The sequence below is a fragment of the Eubalaena glacialis genome, chromosome 1 (genome assembly GCF_028564815.1).
Source record: "Eubalaena glacialis isolate mEubGla1 chromosome 1, mEubGla1.1.hap2.+ XY, whole genome shotgun sequence".
Taxonomy (NCBI): Eukaryota; Metazoa; Chordata; class Mammalia; order Artiodactyla; family Balaenidae; genus Eubalaena; species Eubalaena glacialis.
In genome coordinates, this window is record NC_083716.1 from 31067584 (window position 1) to 31085611 (window position 18028).

The 18028-nt window shown below is 50.3% G+C and overlaps 2 protein-coding genes across 10 annotated transcripts in view; one reads left to right on the top strand and one right to left on the bottom strand.

Moving 5' to 3' along the window:
• MMS19 (MMS19 homolog, cytosolic iron-sulfur assembly component) overlaps positions 1–8763 on the top strand; it is a 32798-nt gene extending 24035 nt beyond the window's left edge. Inside the window, exons 13-31 of one of the 3 annotated variants that reach the window (XM_061210405.1) lie at positions 239–393; positions 656–734; positions 1146–1271; positions 1467–1548; positions 1854–1954; positions 2059–2208; positions 3700–3855; positions 4690–4789; positions 5273–5375; positions 5520–5588; positions 5815–5941; positions 6416–6516; positions 6660–6716; positions 6865–7051; positions 7370–7452; positions 7578–7742; positions 7832–7891; positions 8185–8285; positions 8366–8763. In XM_061210405.1, the coding sequence (XP_061066388.1) occupies positions 239–393; positions 656–734; positions 1146–1271; positions 1467–1548; positions 1854–1954; positions 2059–2208; positions 3700–3855; positions 4690–4789; positions 5273–5375; positions 5520–5588; positions 5815–5941; positions 6416–6516; positions 6660–6716; positions 6865–7051; positions 7370–7452; positions 7578–7742; positions 7832–7891; positions 8185–8285; positions 8366–8393 (2030 nt within the window). In that variant the 3' untranslated portion in view covers positions 8394–8763. Of the gene's footprint in view, positions 1–214; positions 394–655; positions 735–1145; positions 1272–1466; positions 1549–1853; positions 1955–2058; positions 2209–3699; positions 3856–4689; positions 4790–5272; positions 5376–5519; positions 5589–5814; positions 5942–6415; positions 6517–6659; positions 6717–6864; positions 7052–7369; positions 7453–7577; positions 7743–7831; positions 7892–8184; positions 8286–8365 lie in introns of all 3 variants that reach the window. The other 2 variants (XM_061210323.1, XM_061210416.1) reach the window with 2 other exon arrangements.
• Positions 8764–8999: 236 nt separating this feature from the next.
• Positions 9000–17874, bottom strand: ZDHHC16 (zinc finger DHHC-type palmitoyltransferase 16). 7 transcript variants are annotated; one of them, XM_061194760.1, is made up of 12 exons: positions 17702–17874; positions 16470–16611; positions 14285–14532; positions 13910–14104; positions 13671–13759; positions 13241–13269; positions 12487–12620; positions 12300–12347; positions 11369–11454; positions 10584–10707; positions 10328–10398; positions 9000–9585 (listed from the first exon to the last, which is right to left on the bottom strand). In XM_061194760.1, the coding sequence occupies exons 3-12, from the start codon at positions 14525–14527 to the stop codon at positions 9471–9473; spliced, it is 1134 nt and encodes a 377-aa protein (XP_061050743.1). In that variant the 5' UTR covers positions 14528–14532; positions 16470–16611; positions 17702–17874; the 3' UTR covers positions 9000–9470. The 7 variants fall into 7 exon arrangements, with proteins under 7 accessions (XP_061050743.1, XP_061050742.1, XP_061050748.1 ...); XM_061194759.1 differs by lacking the exon at positions 16470–16611; XM_061194765.1 differs by lacking the exons at positions 13910–14104; positions 16470–16611.
• Between the last annotated feature and the right edge of the window lie 154 nt (positions 17875–18028).

Genomic DNA, 18028 nt, shown 5'->3' on the forward strand with positions numbered 1-18028 from the left:
GGCAGCTAGAAAGGGGAGTGAGCACAACAGAGAGAAATTCCTTAAGGCCAGTGACCTTTCATGAGTGGCCCCCATGTTCAGTGATTTGGGTGCTGGAGCCCTGCTTTGAATTGAAAGCAATTTAAGTGGTAACTGCTAGCCAACTGTCCCAGGGCTCAGCCTCCAACTTCTATGGCCTGCAGGGGAACCAGGCAACATTCAGCCTACTCCCTAGGTCTGTGATGTGCTGCCTCTCTAGACTGCAGGCACCATCTGTGTGAACCAGACATGAAACTGGTGTGGCCTAGTGCCAAACTGTTGCAGGCGGCTGCAGGTGCATCTGCCCGGGCCTGTGACCACATCACCAGCAACGTGCTGCCCCTACTGCTGGAACAGTTCCACAAGCACAGTCAGGTAAGGAAGCAGAATCTGTTGGGGAAATGATGGGACCCCTTGCCAGGATCGCTGTCTCACAGAGAGAGCGCTAAGCATTGAGCTTGGGCCTAGATACAGTAGATCTCGGGTTTTGCTCCCATTAGCTGCTGCTGGTTCCCTTGTTCACTCTTTTCCTGACACTTATGTACAAGGATAATTCTCCCCAATTCTGCAGTAGCAGGACTGAAATCCTTTAAAAATAAAGTATTTTTTGACTTGAATACCCCTTAAAACATTACAGAGCAACCAGCGGCGGACAATCCTTGAAATGATCCTGGGTTTCTTGAAGCTGCAACAGAAATGGAGCTATGAAGACAAGGGTGAGGCCATCTTCTAGATGTGGTATCCTGGGGGCTGCTGAGCACTGTAGCCCTATAAAGGATGGCAGGCAAAGAGCGCTACAGAGAAGTAGTCTAGAACAGTGGACCTGTTGTTCTGAGGTTGTAGCCCAAGAGAACACTTAACAGATGAGACCTGTTGATTTCTTTCCTAGTGTACTTCCCAGATACCCAATGGATTAAATTATTTAAATCTGCCCCAGGAATTCCGTGGCGGTCCAGTGCTTAAGACTCTGCGCTTCCACCGCAGGAGGCACGGGTTCGATCCCTGGTCAGGGAATTAAGATCCCACATGCCACGTAGCGCGGCAAAAAAAAAAAAATCTGTCCCAGGTTATCTTTGCATCACTTCTGAATAGGGTTTCCCTCTAACCTGGACTCTGTCTCTTCCTAGATGAAAGGCCTCTGAGTGGCTTCAAGGACCAGCTGTGCTCACTGGTATTCATGGCCCTGACGGACCCCAGCACCCAGCTTCAGCTTGTTGGCATCCGTACACTCACAGTCTTGGGTGCCCAGCCAGGTACGCTTAAGGGAAAGAGAAAAGATAGGAGTATTGGTCCCTTTCTTGTGATTTTCTGTCTTAAGTGAAGAGCAATCTTAATTCCCTGGTTCTCACTACAACTCTGGATGATTTGGGACTTCTTATAGGACTTTAGGAAGGGTTGTGATGGCCGCAGGGGAAGAAAGGTGAGGCCCGTGTTTCCTTCCTGCACAGATCTCCTGTCTTCTGGGGACTTGGAGCTGGCAGTGGGTCACCTATACAGACTGAGCTTCCTGGAGGAGGATTCCCAGAGTTGGTGAGAATATAAGGCAGTGAGATCGAGCAAGCTGTTCCAGGGCTCTGTGCTTCTGACCCTTGGCTTTCCGTAGGGGAGGTGGGCCCTGTGCTTGGCTCTGGCTGCTACCCGGTTGGAGGTGTGGGAATGCTCTCTTTTCTTGGGCATTAAGAAGCCCGGTCCAACTTAGTGGTGTAAGTACTGGAATCCTACTCTTCAGCAAGGTGGCCTCAGAAGCCCACGCTCCTGAATCTGCCGAATGGCAGGCCTAGGCAAGAGAGCCATGGATCAAGGCTCAGCTAGTGCTCATTTGCCTTGTGCCCCAGCAGGGTGGCAGCACTGGAAGCATCAGGAACCCTGGCCACTCTCTACCCTGCGGCCTTCAGCAGCCACCTAGTGCCCAAGCTTGCTGAGGAGCTGTGTATAGGTATGTGTCTCTGATCTTCCGTGGCTTGCCCCTTCCCAGGGAGGCTTGGGGGCCTTCATGCTTGCCATCACACAGTGAAATCTTGTCTCCTGGGTTGCTTTCAGAGGAGTCAGATTTGGCTAGAGGGGATGGGCCCACCAAATGCTCCCGGCATCGGCGCTGTCTGCAGGCCTTGTCAGCTATATCCACACATGCCAGTATTGTCAAGGAGACCCTGCCTCTTCTGCTGCAGCATCTCTGCCAGATGAACAAAGGTAACTACCAGGAACAGTCATCAAGGAACTGGGCTGAAGGGGGAACCATAGTCAGGTTTGGAGTTGATGCCTCTAAAGCAGTGGTTCCAGTGGTGGCTATAGTAAGAGTCACATGGGAACTTTTAAAAAGTGCTGAATGCGTGGGTCTTAGTCCAACTGATTCAGCCTCTGAGGAGGGATGAGACTTTGGCAACAGTTATTAAGAATGCCCACGGAGTCCATTGACAAGCACCACTGGGGACTTCCCTGGTGGTGCTGTGGTTAAGAATCCGGCTGCCAATGCAGGGGACACGGGTTCGAGCCCTGGTCCGGGAAGATCCCACATGCCGCGGAGCAGCTAAGCCCGTGCGCAACAATTACTGAGCCTGCACTCTAGAGCCCGCAAGCCACAACTACTGAGCCCGCAAGCCACAACTACTGAAGCCCACACACCTAGAGCCTGTGCTCTGCAACAAGAGAAGCCACCGCAATGAGAAGCCCCCGCACTGCAACGAAGAGCAGCCCCCGCTTGCCACAACTAGAGAAAGCCTGCGTGCAGCAACGAAGACCCAACGCAGCCAAAAATAAAAAAATAAAATTTTTAAAAAAAGAAAAGAAAAGCACCACTGTAAGGCCATGCTACTCAAAATAGGGTTCATCAACCAGCAGCACGGGTATTATCTGGGAGTTTATTAGAAATGCAGAATCTCAGGCGCCACTGATCAGAATCTGCATTTTAACTGGATCTCCAAGTAACCTGTACATACCCTGGAGTTTGAGAAGCACTGCTCCTCATAAGTGACGTAAGTGACAGCAGCTATTGCTATTGTGAACCTGTGCATGCACACCATGGGCCCTCACTAATTCCCTAAGTGCCCCACTCTGCACTGCCCGGCCCTTTGTGGATGATCCAGCACCTGATGTAAAGTAGAAAGAACACTGGACTCAGAGCGTGGCCTGGGTTTGATTCCTGACTTTTTCACTGTTACCCTGGAAAAACCACTGGTAATTTATTGAGACTCCACATCCTCCTCTATAAAATGGGGGAAATGATATTTCTAAGAGAGTTGTTATGAAAACTAAATGAGAATGTACAGCTGACCCTTGAACAAAACAAGTCTGAACAGCACAGGTCCACGTATACAGATTTTTTTCAGCAGTAAAAACTATAGTACAACATGCTTGTGGTTGGTTGAGTCCACAGATGCAGAACTGCAGATATGGAGGAACTGTGTAAAGAGGGACCATTATAACTTGCACGTGGGTTTTCGACTGTACAGGAGGGTTGGCTCCCCTCACCCCCGCCTTGTTCAACGATCAGCTGTGTATGAATGCTTCTGTTGCAGAGCTGGCTGGGCAGGTCTCAGCTCCTGGATAAAATGACTTGGCTCTTTATAAGACACTCTTGGTCTCTTCAGTTACTCGTCTTCGATTATTCTTCCCATATTCTGTATGTGACAGACCTGGAAGTGCTTTTAAGAAAACCTTACAGAGAACTTTCTCACCACACAGGGAATACGGTTGCAGGAACAAGTGAAGTTATTGCTGTCTGTCAGAGTCTCCAGCAGGTGGCAGAAAAATGCCAGCAAGACCCCGAGAGCTGCTGGTATTTCCATCAGACAGCTATACCTTGTCTGCTTGCCTTGGCTGTGCAGGCTTCCATGCCAGGTGACTTCCCCCACCTCACCCCTCCCTCCTCCCTCCTCCCTCCTCCCGACTCGGCCTTCCACTAGTGTTGAACAGCACTGCCACCCTCGGGGTATCACTGGTATTGCATTTGGTACCAGCAGAGGCTTCTTTTGAATCCTGTGTCCACATAATGAGATTCCACTTCAAGCAGAGGATGCCAAGCTGACCTTCGGCAGGAACCAAAATCTACTAGTGTTAGCAACACTCAAAAGGATGCACACTTTTTCCCCCTTTAATTGCTGTGTAATTAGATTAGTTAGAATTAGGCTCTGGAGTCAAGCAGACCTGGTTGGGTTTCATGGTCAACTCTACCACTTGCCAACTTAGATGAAGATAGCCTTTCTAAGCTTCTGTCTCCTCACTTTATGGGGTTGATAGAGAGTAATATCTATATCACAGGGTAGTTGGTAAGGATTAAATAAGTTAATGTGCAGTGCTTGGCAACAGTAATGTATGTATGTGTGGTAGCTGCTGTATAAAAGGACCCATGAAGATAAATCTATGTTACCTTTAAGTTTTTGAAAAGACTAACATTTCTGATGTTAAGAATGTTCATATTAGCTAGCCTTATTTTCCACTGTTGCCTAGTCAAAGGACTGCACAGAGTTCTCGGGAGCTCCCTGTGGCCTGCATTACACACTCCTGCTTCTGGTGCCTTGCTGCTTCTCAGGGCTACAGCACTACTAGAGGACAGTTTAAAAACTGCTCCTCTTGTAACTAGAGTCAAGGCCCAGAGTCATGATGATGACAGGACCTAATCGTCTGAGCCATAGTCATGGCCTGTGATTGTGTGTGTGTGTTTTGATTTTGCAGAGAAGGAGCACTCAGTTCTGAAAAAAGTGCTGTTGCAGGATGAGGTCTTGGCCGCCATGGTGTCTGTCATTGGCACTGCCACCACCCACTTGAGCCCTGAGTGAGTATAATCATGGATGTGACTTGATCCCAGGGAGGACAGAATTCTTGGGAAGAAGCAGCAAATAACTTCCTTTTGAGCTGTCCTTTTACCCAGATTGAAACATGGAGGCAGCTTTTGTTTTGTAAGTCTTGCTGGCAAATAAGAAGGGCCCTTTTAGCATCATGGACTGGGGGCCACAGACTAATGGTTCTTAGCTGCAGATGTGCATGAGAGTCACCTGTGGAGCACTTCTGAAATACACATTGAGTTCTCTCGCTAGATCGTAAGGTCCAGGAGAACAGGGATTTGATCTGTCTGGTTCACTGCTGTAGCACCAAGGCCTAGAACAGGAATGGTTCCTGGCATATAACATGTGCTGAATTAGTATTTGTTGAAGGTGTGAATGATCATGCTCTGGCCCACGGACTCAGTGACTACCAGGAACCCCAGGGCTGCTGTAGAACCCGGGCTCCTCGGTGACACCTAGCGCTCTACCCCCAGCTTGGCTGCCCAGAGTGTCGCCCACATTGTGCCCCTCTTCTTGGATGGCAACATCTCCTTCCTGCCTGAAAACAGCTTCCCTGGAAGATTCCAACCATTCCAGGTAAGGGTCTGATGGATCAGATGGGGGAGAATCTTGGGACTTCTGTCCTTCAAATTTTGGGGGCTAACCTGGGATGGGTATCATCAGGGCAGACAAGCCTCTTGCTAGCAGGACAGGCTTGATAGGGCTCTTCTTCCTCTGTAGGATGGCTCCTCAGGGCAGAGGCGGCTGGTTGCACTGCTTATGGCCTTTGTCTGCTCCCTGCCTCGAAATGTAAGTGACCACAACATTTGGGGAGTACCCTAGTTTAACCCGGACCAGGGGAGGTGGACCCTGGGTGACTTCTGGGCTAAAATTTGTCACAAGCTAAGCTGATTTTCTGCTTTTCCTACTGGAGAATTTATTTCCCATCCACCCTGGCCGTGCTGCCACTCTCTCCTGGGTGTCTCTTAGAGTTCAAGTGTTCTCTGGGTCCATGACATGGCCAGGTTTTCTATAGGTGGAAATCCCTCAGCTGAACCAACTCATGCGGGAACTTTTAGAGCTGAGCTGCTGCCACAGCTGCCCCTTCTCCTCCACTGCTGCTGCCAAGTGCTTTGCAGGACTTCTGAACAAGCATCCTGCAGGTACTGGAGTGAGGCTGTGGGTTGGGAGCCTCCCTGAATCAACTTCTGATGAAATCTTGACGTTTAGTTCTCATTCTCTTTTTAAAGGAAGTTAGCTAATATATCAATAATAGGGCTTTCCAAGGGACAGCCCGTGGGACAAGAGTCAAGACCAGAGTTGGGCAGAGCTTTATAGGACATAAGATAAGGGCTTCAAGCAGAGTGCTCTATCTAGTTCTGTCATCCTATTCCCTACAAAGAGCTATTAGGGGTAATTCTTTATTAGAAGTAGACAACTCTTTTTCGAATGCCAGCACCCCTACATTATGAGAATACCAGGCTCTCATGCTGGTGTCCTAGAGCTGAGTGGGCCAAATCCACAGCCAAAACAATATTGGTTTTTGCTAATGGCTTCTACATTTAAATGATTTACACCTTTGTTGGTAAAACGGACATATGTAGCCTCTGCATCAGCATTTCCTCCCTCCTTTTTAGGGCAACAGCTGGATGAATTCCTACAGCTGGCTGTGGACAAAGTGGAGGCTGGCCTGAGCTCTGGGCCCTATCGTAGTCAGGCCTTCACACTGCTTCTCTGGGTAAGGAGTCGGAATGGATTCCGGTTAGACAGAGAGCAGTTGGTCTGGTTAAATAGAATTTCTCCATTTAACCCTGAAGCATATGCATGCTTCTCAGGGTTTGAGTGTCATGCCCTAACTGTTCTCTTTCTCTCTGATAACAGGTCACAAAGGCCCTAGTGCTTAGATATCATCCTCTCAGCTCCTGCCTTACAGACCGGGTAAGTCCTTGCTGAAGACAGCAGAACCTAGGACCTAAACAGGAACTTCGCTGTCGATCCTCTTCCTCCCAAAAATGACTACTGTCCTCCTCTTGGGTATTTAAGATTCTTCCCCGCTGATGAACCTCAAAGGCTCTCTTTTCTCCAGCTCATGGGCCTCCTGAGTGATCCAGAACTAGGCCCAGCAGCAGCTGATGGCTTCTCTCTGCTCATGTCTGACTGCACTGATGTGCTGACTCGTGCCGGCCATGCTGAAGTGCGGATCATGTTTCGCCAGCGGTTCTTCACGGATAACGTGCCTGCTTTGGTCCGGAGCTTCCATGCTGCTCCTCGAGGTGAGGAGAGTCTAAAGGAAAGCCCTCAAATATACAGACCTCTCCTTTGGTCAGGCCACAGTCTCCAAAATAATTTAGGACCTGAGTGCTTCTTTAGAGCTGTAGTGTGACCTGTTTCTGAAGGGCTGAACGTCTAGATTCTTGACCCACTCTTTTCCTTTGATTGGCATATCTTGGCTATTCTGAGCTTGAGGGGCTTTTTTTAAAAAAAAGAACTTTTTGTAGGCTAATGTCCCAGCTTCACCAGAGATTAGAATTGAATTCTTAAGCTCTATGTCTGAGCCCAGTTTCTCCCCTAAGCTTTTCCATTTTTTCCAGATGTGAAGCCAAATTACCTGAAGGGTCTGTCTCATGTACTTAACAGGCTGCCAAAGCCTGTGCTCTTGCCGGAGCTGCCCACGGTAAGCCTCGCAGTCACAGCCTCTAAGCAGGGACCAAGCCATCGTCCCCCAGCTGGGGCCAGAAAGGGGAGGGGAAGCAGGCTCATCAAAGATGTGGTCATCCCACCTTCCCTGTGGCCCCTTAGCTGCTTTCCTTGCTGCTGGAGGCCCTGTCCTGCCCCGACTCTGTGGTACAGCTCTCCACCCTCAGCTGCCTTCAGCCTCTTCTACTGGAAGCACCCCAAGTCATGAGTCTCCACGTTGACACCCTCGTCACCAAGTTCCTAAACCTCAGCTCCAGCCCTTCCATGGTGCGTTGAGCCTCAACAACTCTTTGGCCTGTACACCTCCCCTTCGTGGGTCTCCCCTCACCTCCTTATGGTTGTGGGTTGTGTTCCAGGCTGTCCGGATCGCGGCACTGCAGTGTATGCACGCTGTTACTCACCTGCCCACCCCCGTGGTGAGTACCGCGGATGTCCCTCTCTGGCTCGGAAGCTTCTTAGAGGAGCCAGAGGGACCTTTTTGCCTTAGTCAAGAGGGACTGGCCACCCTGCTGTGTGACTGAGGTATGCACTGTAGGGTACAGATAGGCAAGGATTTCCTGACTACCCTAAAACAGAATGGCCAGCCTGCCACACAGCATTCTCTGGAATCACTAAAGAAGAATAGGAAGAGTATTAGTTGTAGAGTCAGAGCAGCTTTTTTGGTCGTCTTGGTTGAACAAGGCTAAGATTAGCTCCTCTGCCTCCACAGCTGCTGCCGTACAAACTGCAGGTGATCCGGGCCTTAGCCAAACCCCTGGATGACAAGAAGAGACTGGTGCGTAAGGAAGCAGTGTCAGCCAGGGGAGAATGGTGAGTTTTTAGGTCATGGGGAGAGATGGGATTGAAATGAGCCTCACCACTAATGCTGTCAACATTCTTTTTGCCTACAGGTTTCTGCTGGGGAGCCCCGGCAGCTGAGCCCTCCATCCTGGCCTACACTGTTCTGACAGACAATCTAACCTGAAATTACTAACTATCAAGCCATCTTGCCCAAAGCAGGGAGATGACTGGCTTCTGATTGCCTTTCCCACAGACACCACACAAATGCTGGGCCTCTGTCGCATGGCTGTACAAGAAACATAGGAATCCTGACTTCTAATGGATTTGTGAAGTAACTGAGTGTGAGACTACTTGTGTTTGAAGAATGATCTTGGTTTTGGGGCTCTTCCATTTATATGTCAGAAAAAGTGAGATATGCTGCTGAGGGTGAATACAGATGAGTGTGGCCCTGAGGACCAGGGATGGTGGTGTGTGTGTACCTGCTGGAGAATAAAGATTCTTTTGGTAATGGGGCCGTCAGTTATTTCCCTCTCTCCACTTTTGCCTCAGCAGTACGTAACCAGAAGCAACACTGCATAAGCTAGAGGAACAGTAGTGATAGGAACTGGCCAGGAATTCTTCAGGACATCCAACCCCTCCAAGTGGGGCAGAGGTGGCAGGACCAGAACACCCACTCACTAGGCCTTGACCCTGACTTTCCCCTTCCCCGCCCCACAAGAAAGGCAAAGAGTGAAAAAAGCTACATATCTTTAAAAAATCAAATACCTTTATTTTTGCTCCCTTCAGCACGTGAGAAGTGGCAGTGACCTCAGCAGTAGGCCTGGTATCTTTGCCCTGTTGAGGAGCCAGGATCTCAGCTCTACCATTCAGGTGTTTTCTCAGATGGCAAGTGGAAGAGGTGGTAGCCAACCCCAGTGCTGTAAGCTGGAGGAGGTCGGGGTCAGTACCCGGCAAGGTTGCTAGCTGCCTGATCTCCAGTCTGGGGCTGGAACTTCTGTTTGCCTGAGTAAAGGGACATCAGTCCTAGGATTTTGCCACATCATGCCTTGCTTCCGCCATGGCCAGGAGACTGGTCCTTGAGCTGTCCCTGCATGGTACCATAAGGCAGGCCCACTGGCTCTTTTTGCTCAAGGATTCCAAGAAGCTATCCTTGAAGGCCCTTGAGGCAGTGGAGGAAGCAGGGTGGTGCTCAAGTTGTGGCTGACACACTCCAGCTCACACTGCCATCACAGAGGCTGAGTGAGCAGTCACCCAGGGAGGGGGATCCCAGCTCATTCCGTTCCCATGGGGCAGGTGACTGGAAGGTAACAACACCCGAGTCAGCCAATGCCTATAAGAGAAGACAGAAATACTTGTGAGATCTAAGATTTCCTAGTCTTCCTTCCTGAGCCTCATTCCTCAGCAAAGATACATCAAGGTAGTCTGAAGCTACCCTGGCGTTTATCGCAAAAGCAATAAAAGTTCCAATTTTGTCCAATAAATGTGCCCTCTGGTGCCTTGAAGGCCTTTAGAGGTTTTGAGCTAAACTTCTAAGGGGCCACTGTAAGCACAGTGACAGGCAGGAATAATAGGATGGGAAAAGGAAGAGGGCAGGTACTTACGGTCACCTACTTATTACTGCCTCAGTAGTTGCAATTTGAAGAATGATTTACCTTTGCCTCTTGGGCTGAGGGAGCTAGCTTCATTTATTGTCTTAGGCCCTCTGTCACAAATAGATGACTTCAATCCCACAAATTACGTGCTTGAAATCCAGACACTGCCATACAAATGAGAGGTGACTGGTGGCCAGCATACCCTAACTAGAGGTCCCTTCTCGAGAACAGCTTTCTAAGGATTCTGTTGTAGTCACCTGCTACCATACCAATATGGGGGCCCCTAGCCACACATGCCTATTTAAGTTGGTGAAGATGAAATTAAATTTAAAATTCAATTCACTGATGTATTAGCCACATTTCAAGCGCTCAAAAGCCGTACGTGTCTAGTGGCTAATGTTTTAGACAGCAGAGGTATAGAATATTTTTCTCATCACAGAAAGTTCAATGAACAGCGCTGGTCTAAATATTTTACTTTACCTTCCTGTGTCCACACCCAGGAATACCTTCCAGTTGTCCAAGCAGCCATAGTTGTAATGATTCCTAAAAACCTAGAGCAAAGAAAAACATGTTTCTATGAACCCTTTTCCTTAAACCAATTTTGAGCCTAAATTGGCCAGGCAAGTTCTGGATTTCATGATGCCTGCCTTAGTTGGCCCTGACCATGGCCTCTGTTTACAGGACGGCAGGTTCAGTTACCTACCCATCCCTCCACCCCAATCCCGGCCCTACTCACTCTGCCCTTGGCCTGCAGCCGACGTCGCTCCTTCTTGTTGATGTGCCTTTCGATACTAGTCTCACCTCGACTGATGAGAACAGCGTGCCACACAGTTAGGGCACCCAGGGCAAGTGCCACGGAACTGAGAAAAGAGGGGCAAAGATTGTGGGGTAGTGTGGAGGGAGTTAAGAGGCCATGCGTAGGTCTGAAATTGAGCCGATCAACAGTGACTGCCTAAGGACTTAAGTCTAAGTCTGCCTTAACTCCCAGCGTACGTGTCCTAGATGAACTTTTACTTCACTGCATCCATGAAAAAGCATCAACGTGGGCTAAGAATAAATGACGTGGAAAGGAAGATGGGGAAATAAGTCTATTACTAATGAAAATGTTACGTATTTCCTAAAATACCCATGCTTGGGAGACAGAAGAGGTAGTAAAAGCACTAACGATTAGAATAAAATGGCACAGCATTCAGATTCTAGCTCTACCATTCCTAGCTGTGTATCATGGAACAAATCACCTCACCCCGCAGATCTGCAATTTTCCTCATCTATGAAATGCACCTACCCTTTAAGTAGGAGTTTAACTTCCCTTGGCACATACCAAACGCTCAATGCCAAATCTTTAATGTTCCCTGCCCCCAAATGCTGAAGAAAATTAAGCCCTACTCTTTGCCAACCTAAGTGAGAATAAGAACAGCAGCAGTTTACACAGGGATGGGTTCCTGCCTGGGTGTGGGCACCGAAAAAGGTTTTTCTGAAGCTGCCCCTCCCTTAAACTGTCAAAAATGAGAGTTAAGATACCTGCACAGGAACCAGAGGTAGACAAGACTCTTGTGAGTCACTCTTTCTCGGAAGGAGAAGGTGGGTGGTGGGGTCTGGTGATAAGTCTAGAAAAAGAAAACAGCAAAGTCTGGATCATTTGCTCCACTGGTCTCCACCAGAGCCCAACACCTGCAGGCAGGGAAGTGATCCAAGCCCATGATGCGAAAATAGGGGGTTAAGCCACAGAGGAGTCAGGGCAGCAGCCAGATGGGTGGACCAAGCTGGCGGCATCATCATGGACAAACACTGGGCAGAGCGGGTCTGGACGGGATGGTAAAGCACAGGAGGGACCAACCCTGGGCCTTCAGCTCTGACAACACAAATGGGGCTCCAGGGGAAGCCACTCCACTCCCCAGCTAGAACTGTGTGGCCGTAATCCCCAAGACGGCACGAGACCCATGCCCAGAATGGAATAACTGGAGGGGGAGAACTGTGAGCCCCACTAAGGACCGAAAGGGCAGCAGAGACACAATCACAAGCCCAAGATCTGCTCAGAATAAGGAGTCCTAAAAGGCCAGGGGAGAAGGGACGATCCTGCTGCGGACGCAGACAGACCAGGAACAAAGGATGGTCAGACTGGCCCAGCCCGACCTCTGTCCCCTGGAACCCCATTACACAGACTAACATAGACTCCTTGCTGCTCAGGCCATCACCAAGGCAGAGCCCTAGCTCAGCCCAAAGAAGGTGATAATGGAATAGCCAAAAACTGTCACGTACCAGGGACTCCCAGCTTGCCCCTAGGCCACTTAGTCTGCCCATGGCCGACAGTGCCCAGAAACACCCCGATCCAGTCTCGACTGGCCCCTTACCCCAGCCTCTACAACTCGACTAACAGGTGGGCCCCAGTTGCCTCAGCAACTCTATACCCCTGGCCTGAGCAGCAGGAGGCAGTGGGGTGGGGACAGCCCACCTGGTTGGCAACCGCCTGTAGTTTGTTCTTGTCGAGCTGTTTCATTTTCTAAGGGGATGGAAAACAGTGCTGGTTATACTCTCAGGCCTCTAGGATGGGGGGTGCTACCAGCCCCACTCCTTAGGGATGGATTCCACACCCCAAAGTGCTCTCTATTGAGCTGCCCTGCTCCTAACTATAGGCTCACCTCGATGGCAGCATAAGCCTCCCGGAAAAGGTCCCAACTTCCGTAGCTGCAGTAGACACAGCCCAGAGTCATGAAAAAGCAGAAAGAGAAGAAGTACCGATGGTTATAGTGGCCTACACAGTTGTTTAGCCAGGCTGTGGGGGCAGGATTAAGGACAAGACCAAACACACAACTTCAGGGGGTGTCCAGGTTTCTCTGGTTCATCCTTGGTTCCTGACAACATCATCCAAGCCCAAGGCTTCCTGTCACCAAAGGCAGAAAAATATGGGACTTCCTTGAAGTTGAGGTGAAAGTGTTAAAGCTTTTCAAAGCCCTCACAAGTCCCATCAGGAGATCATGAAAACTGAAATCCTTCAGTAAAATGAGTCTGCCAATACTTCAACCTAACGGGTTAACCAGACATCTGTGTGGGACAGCAGCAAGGGAAGAATGGTTCTATCTGGACACCCACTGGACAACCCACTGAACCAAACATCTCTTTCCATCCAATAGATGTTAGCACAACAGTCTACAAAAGAAAGAGCTGTTAGGGATGGGTGCCTTGCTCCAAGAAGATCCATCCCAGAGAGCATGTAAGCCTCCTGCTTTTCCCAGGAGATGTCAGCCCCGAAAACTGCTCTTCTACAAACTTCTCATGAGCCCAGTGTTCTCTGCAGGGTGATGCTAGAAGCCTTGGGTTTGTGGCCCTTAAACCTCTGCAGTGCTCTGGAGCTAAAGAAGGAGGCCTCAGGCAGAAGAGATAATAAAAGGATACGGCAGTGATGATCCATCTTCAGCACACACCTGTGAGGGAGGGACACAGGCTCTGTTACGGTGGCCAAGGATCTTGAGATGTCAGTGCCAATCCTTTCCTATAAGGACCAGCATCCTGCTGAGGTGGAAAGGGCACAGACTTTGAGGAGAGCCAGGCCTTGCTTCAAACCCTGCTTCACTGGCTACATGACACTGGACAAGCTAACTCGGGGTCTCTTGCCTACCCTGGCCCATCTCTCTGAATCTCACTTTCCACAAGCGGTGATAATGCGGAACTTGCAGGACCATCCTGAGGACCAGGTGTCCCGATATAGAGGGCACACTGCCTGGCACATGACGGGTGCCTCATAAATGTCCTGTCAAATTCCAGGTCTAGGTTCTGCCCTAGAGCTACAGCAAAAGGGCCACAGCTGGGGTTCCCAGAGACCCACCTATTGCAGATGCTGCAGTGGTGTGTTCGGGCTGGCTTGGGGTTAATGCACTTCTTACAGATGGAGACCGTTGTGATATCATTCCTGCCCTGTGCAGAAGGAGAAAAGCACCATGACAACTGTGGCAGCACCAGTTTCGTACCTCCAAAATACCAAGGCACTCTCCCTCCGCACTCCTGGGACTGGCTCCAATAGGCTGCAGTTCTCTCCCTCCCCCATGCCCCTGAGGGGGGACCCACCGGGGGTGGGTATCCAGGTGGAGTGGTGATAGCCTGGTAGTAATGGAAGACGATGAGGATCAGATTCCAGTGACTATAGAAGAAATGCCAGCAGAGTCGTGGCACTGAGTAGGTTTGAAGGATGAGGGGCAGGACACACAGGTAGGCGATGGCCACGATGGAGCTGGTCAGCACGATCACCAGCACCACGAACACCTGCCGACACCAGGGAGGTCAAGAAGACTCAGTGAGAGAGCTCGCCAACACCCAGAGTAGACTCGGGAGTTTCCCCAGGGTAGGAGGCCAGTGTGGGTCCAAACCCAGTGTAGGTCCATCAGATCCATGTCCCTCTGCTACCCCCAAACATCCCTTTTCCTGTCCCCAGGCATCACTCACCACCCCACACCAGCGGATCACGTTGTCCACCAGCCAGTAGATAGGCTCAAAGGCAGCATCCACAGCGGTGTCACTGCCCCCAAAGGAGTTGTAGAGCAGGGAGCACAGGCAGACCTTGCCATAGCGCCAGCGCTGAACCAGGCCACGGAGCAGAGGTGGGCAGCGGCGCCTGTAGCCCAGGAGCAGAAGCAGGCGCAGGCAGAGGCGGGCAGGGCCCAGCAGCAGGCTCCGCTGGCCCCGCATGGCTCCTAGGAGAGCACACAACTGTGAGGGGCCAGCCTGGGTCCTGTCCCTCCCTGCCCCACCAGTGGGGAGCTTAGAGGCAAAGACCTAAGACTGAGGCCCGCTGGGCCAGTCAGTAGGTGTGGGAAGTAGGGAGGTGACTCCAAGCCAAAGCAGGGTCTCTGGAGTTATCTGCGTAGATAGACCACTGGGTAGAGCCCGACCTACGTGCACAAAGCCATCCATGTGCCTCTGAGGGCCTGGCCACGGTAGCAGAGGTGTCCCGGCGTCTCCTGCCTGCCCTCACCCATTGGCCTACCTCCTAACAACTGTCTTCACCAGGAACAGCCAGTGGGGGAGTGAGTTCACAGCATGTGGATCCGGCACCTAGATCTTCCCTGGTGCTACCTGAGTCTTGGCAAAAGATACTCAACCTTCCTGCTGACGTTACAGGCCTGGTGGCATGAGAGTCTCTGTGTCCTGTCAGGACAGCTCAGCTACCCCTTGCATGACATAAGATGCTTTGTCTCCAATTCTAGTCCCAGCCCCACCCCAAGCTTACTGAAGCCAAGACAATTTCTGGTGTTCAGAGCAGAACACCACCACAGGCAGGAGACACTGGCAGTGGGAGGAGGGCTGGTGGCTCCTGAAGACCACAGGGCCTGCCCTCTGAGTGATGAGTCTCCCCTGCCCTGTTCTAGTTGGACACTCGAGAGCTTTCTCTGCGGCTGCTGCCATTGGCCCCAAGCTTCCCAACCAACCTTCCCGGCTCTTTAGCCCTGTGCATGGCTCCTCTGCAAGTGCCTTCACCTCCTCCATGTGGTTTTTACCTCATCTAATAGCCACAGGAGGTCAGCTGCCCAGGCAATGCCCAGAAGAGAAGACACAGATTCCTTCGATGACAGTCTCATCAATTCTGCAGATTAAAGGCTTTACCAGAAAAGAAATTATCTGATTTTCTCCTACGGCTACTTTGTCCTCAGCAACTCCACTGACTTATTTAACAGGCAGCTCAAGACCCAGCAGAAACTGGAGGAGGCTGCTCCACTGTAGGGGTGGTTTCATTTCAGTAACGGGAGCAAGGTACTCGCCTTGCACCCTGGCTCATCCCCACAAGAGGCCTTTCAAAGAAAACGTAATTACCTCCTTCCACAAGCCCTCTAAAGACCTAAAGCAAAAAGAAATCCAGCAGACAAGGCCAGCAAAGAGAAGACAGACAATTCAGTAGGGACCTACTCTCTGTACCAGGATAAAGTAAGTGGCCATTCCCATCACCTCCGAGGGTCTAAGAGAATTAAGGGGCAGTGTAGAAAAAGAAAAAGGAAAAGCTCAAACTTCTTCCTGCCTCCTTTGAGTTGGACTCCTATTGTGTGGAATCATGATTTGGCTTGAAGCATGAATTTTCGAATAGTATACAGCTAAAATCTAACGTAAGAGTGGGACAAAACATTTTACCCCATAGCAAATCCAGGTGACTTAGGTCATCCGCACCATTGTTCATTCCCTTTCTATGGCTAATGGAGAGTTTCCTATTTACTAAAATACTTTTTATAACAATAGCTTGCAAATAAGATGCATTCCTCATCTGTAATAAACATGAATTATATGCCATCTCTCCTGTCTACAAAAAAAATCTTCCTTCTCTGATTCTCCACTTTTCAGCTTGTTCTCAACCACTTCCAGAATTACTGAGCTCTACAGGAAATGCCTGCCTCAAGCACTAGACTGACCAACTCTCACCTGCCCCATAACTCGACTACTTAGGGTTCAATTCTGCCCTTAAGTAGTTCTGTGACCTTGGGCAAATCACCAAACCCTGTTGGGACTCAATTTTCTTGTGTTCCCATTCAGTGAGAGGGTAGGATTAAATACTAAGGTCCCTTCCTGCTCTACCCCTTTATGATTCTATATATACACTTGGTAAGATGTAAACAAAATGTTTATAAAGTGCTTAGCGCAATACCTGGATCATGGAAGTGCTCAATAAATACTTGTTGAATGAATGAACTGGAGGGATGCTGAAGTGGAAAGGCTGGTCAGATGTCTATCTGTCCTACAAATAACAGCAAGGACACTCCCGCCAACATGATAACACTAAGTGTGCGCTGAGAAATGAAAACCATTGTTAGAATCATAGCACTTAAGAGCTAGAAGTCGTTTTTAAAAACTAGTCCAACCAGAAATCAACCCAAACATGTAAGCTAAAAGCTTGTAGGTGCAGAGCTAAAGATCAGATTTGTGTAAAAGAAGCCTGAAGCCAAGCCCACCACACCCCTTATTTTAGCTAGTGGGGTTTGGGGGGTATGGGAATGCCAGGGAAGAGATATGTAGTCCATGGGGCCACAACTGAACATTTCATCTCAGGAAATTGAGGTAAAGCAGAGCTCAAAAAATTGTGTGTGGTAGGGGCAAGGGGTGGTGATGGAAGTGAACAGGGCAGGAAATAGAGCACGCACAGTTTGGCTATCACCCCCAGCACAAGCTCTGAGCGCTCTGATCCCTCAGTAGTAGCCACTTAGTGACATCTGCCACCAGATCAGAGGGGACTGCAGGCCACAGCACCCCCCTCTTCCCAAGGGTCTAAGTCACCATCTCTTTCCCAAGGGGAAACCGTATATGAGGGACATAGGGGTGGGGGTGGGAGTACACACACAGATTCCAAAGCCACCAGAAGGCAGAGGAAACTGAGAAGAAGGTCGACAAATCTCATTTGGACAAAGGCTGTTCTCAGGATGTTTACAGCCTCAAGCAGCAGATGTCAATCATCAGTAAGAGCAGCATTTTATTCATGTGCAGACTTCCCTTCCAGACTAACATGCTCCGCTTGACAGGATCCGACAGCAAGATCGGAAAGCTGCAGTTACAGAAACCAGGGAAAGGTTTTATTTCTCAAAAAGGCTGGCGTGGCCAAAGTTATGATGGACAGGAAGTAAAATAACTTGGGTACCGGTTTGGTCTCTAGAGACACTGTACAAGTCAAATCCTATCTCTGGGGCTGAGTTTCCAAATCTGTGAAATGGGCGAGCTGGGTGGGCTGACCTTCCAGTTCCGCGCCTTAAGGCTGCCCGGAGGGTGCGCTCCGCCCGGTTCGAGGGCAAGGCCGTGCAGAGCAGGAACTCACAAGGCCCCAGAACAGGGCCCGACCCTAGAAAAAGGGAAAGGACCGGGCAGCAAAGGCCGCGGCTTCGCTCTTACCTGCCACCGGCCGACTCCCCAGTCAGCCAAATCGAACCCTGCAGCCTCCGCCGCCGCTCACTGCCACCCCCTCCAGCTCGGCGCCCCGGCCCGGCCTGGCTCAATCCAACCAACCATGGCCCACAGCCCACAGCTCCAGCCTCCAGACCCGGACCCGCCGCCCGCCCATCCTTGCCCGCAAGCGCAAGCGCATGCGGGCCGGAGCTCCGCCCCCGGGCTCGTCCCGGGGCAATCTGGGAAATGGAGTTTACATCTCAAGGAGGCGCTCCCGGTGATCACGTGATAAAGCTCACCAATTGGCACGTTTCTTACTGCGGAACTGCACCT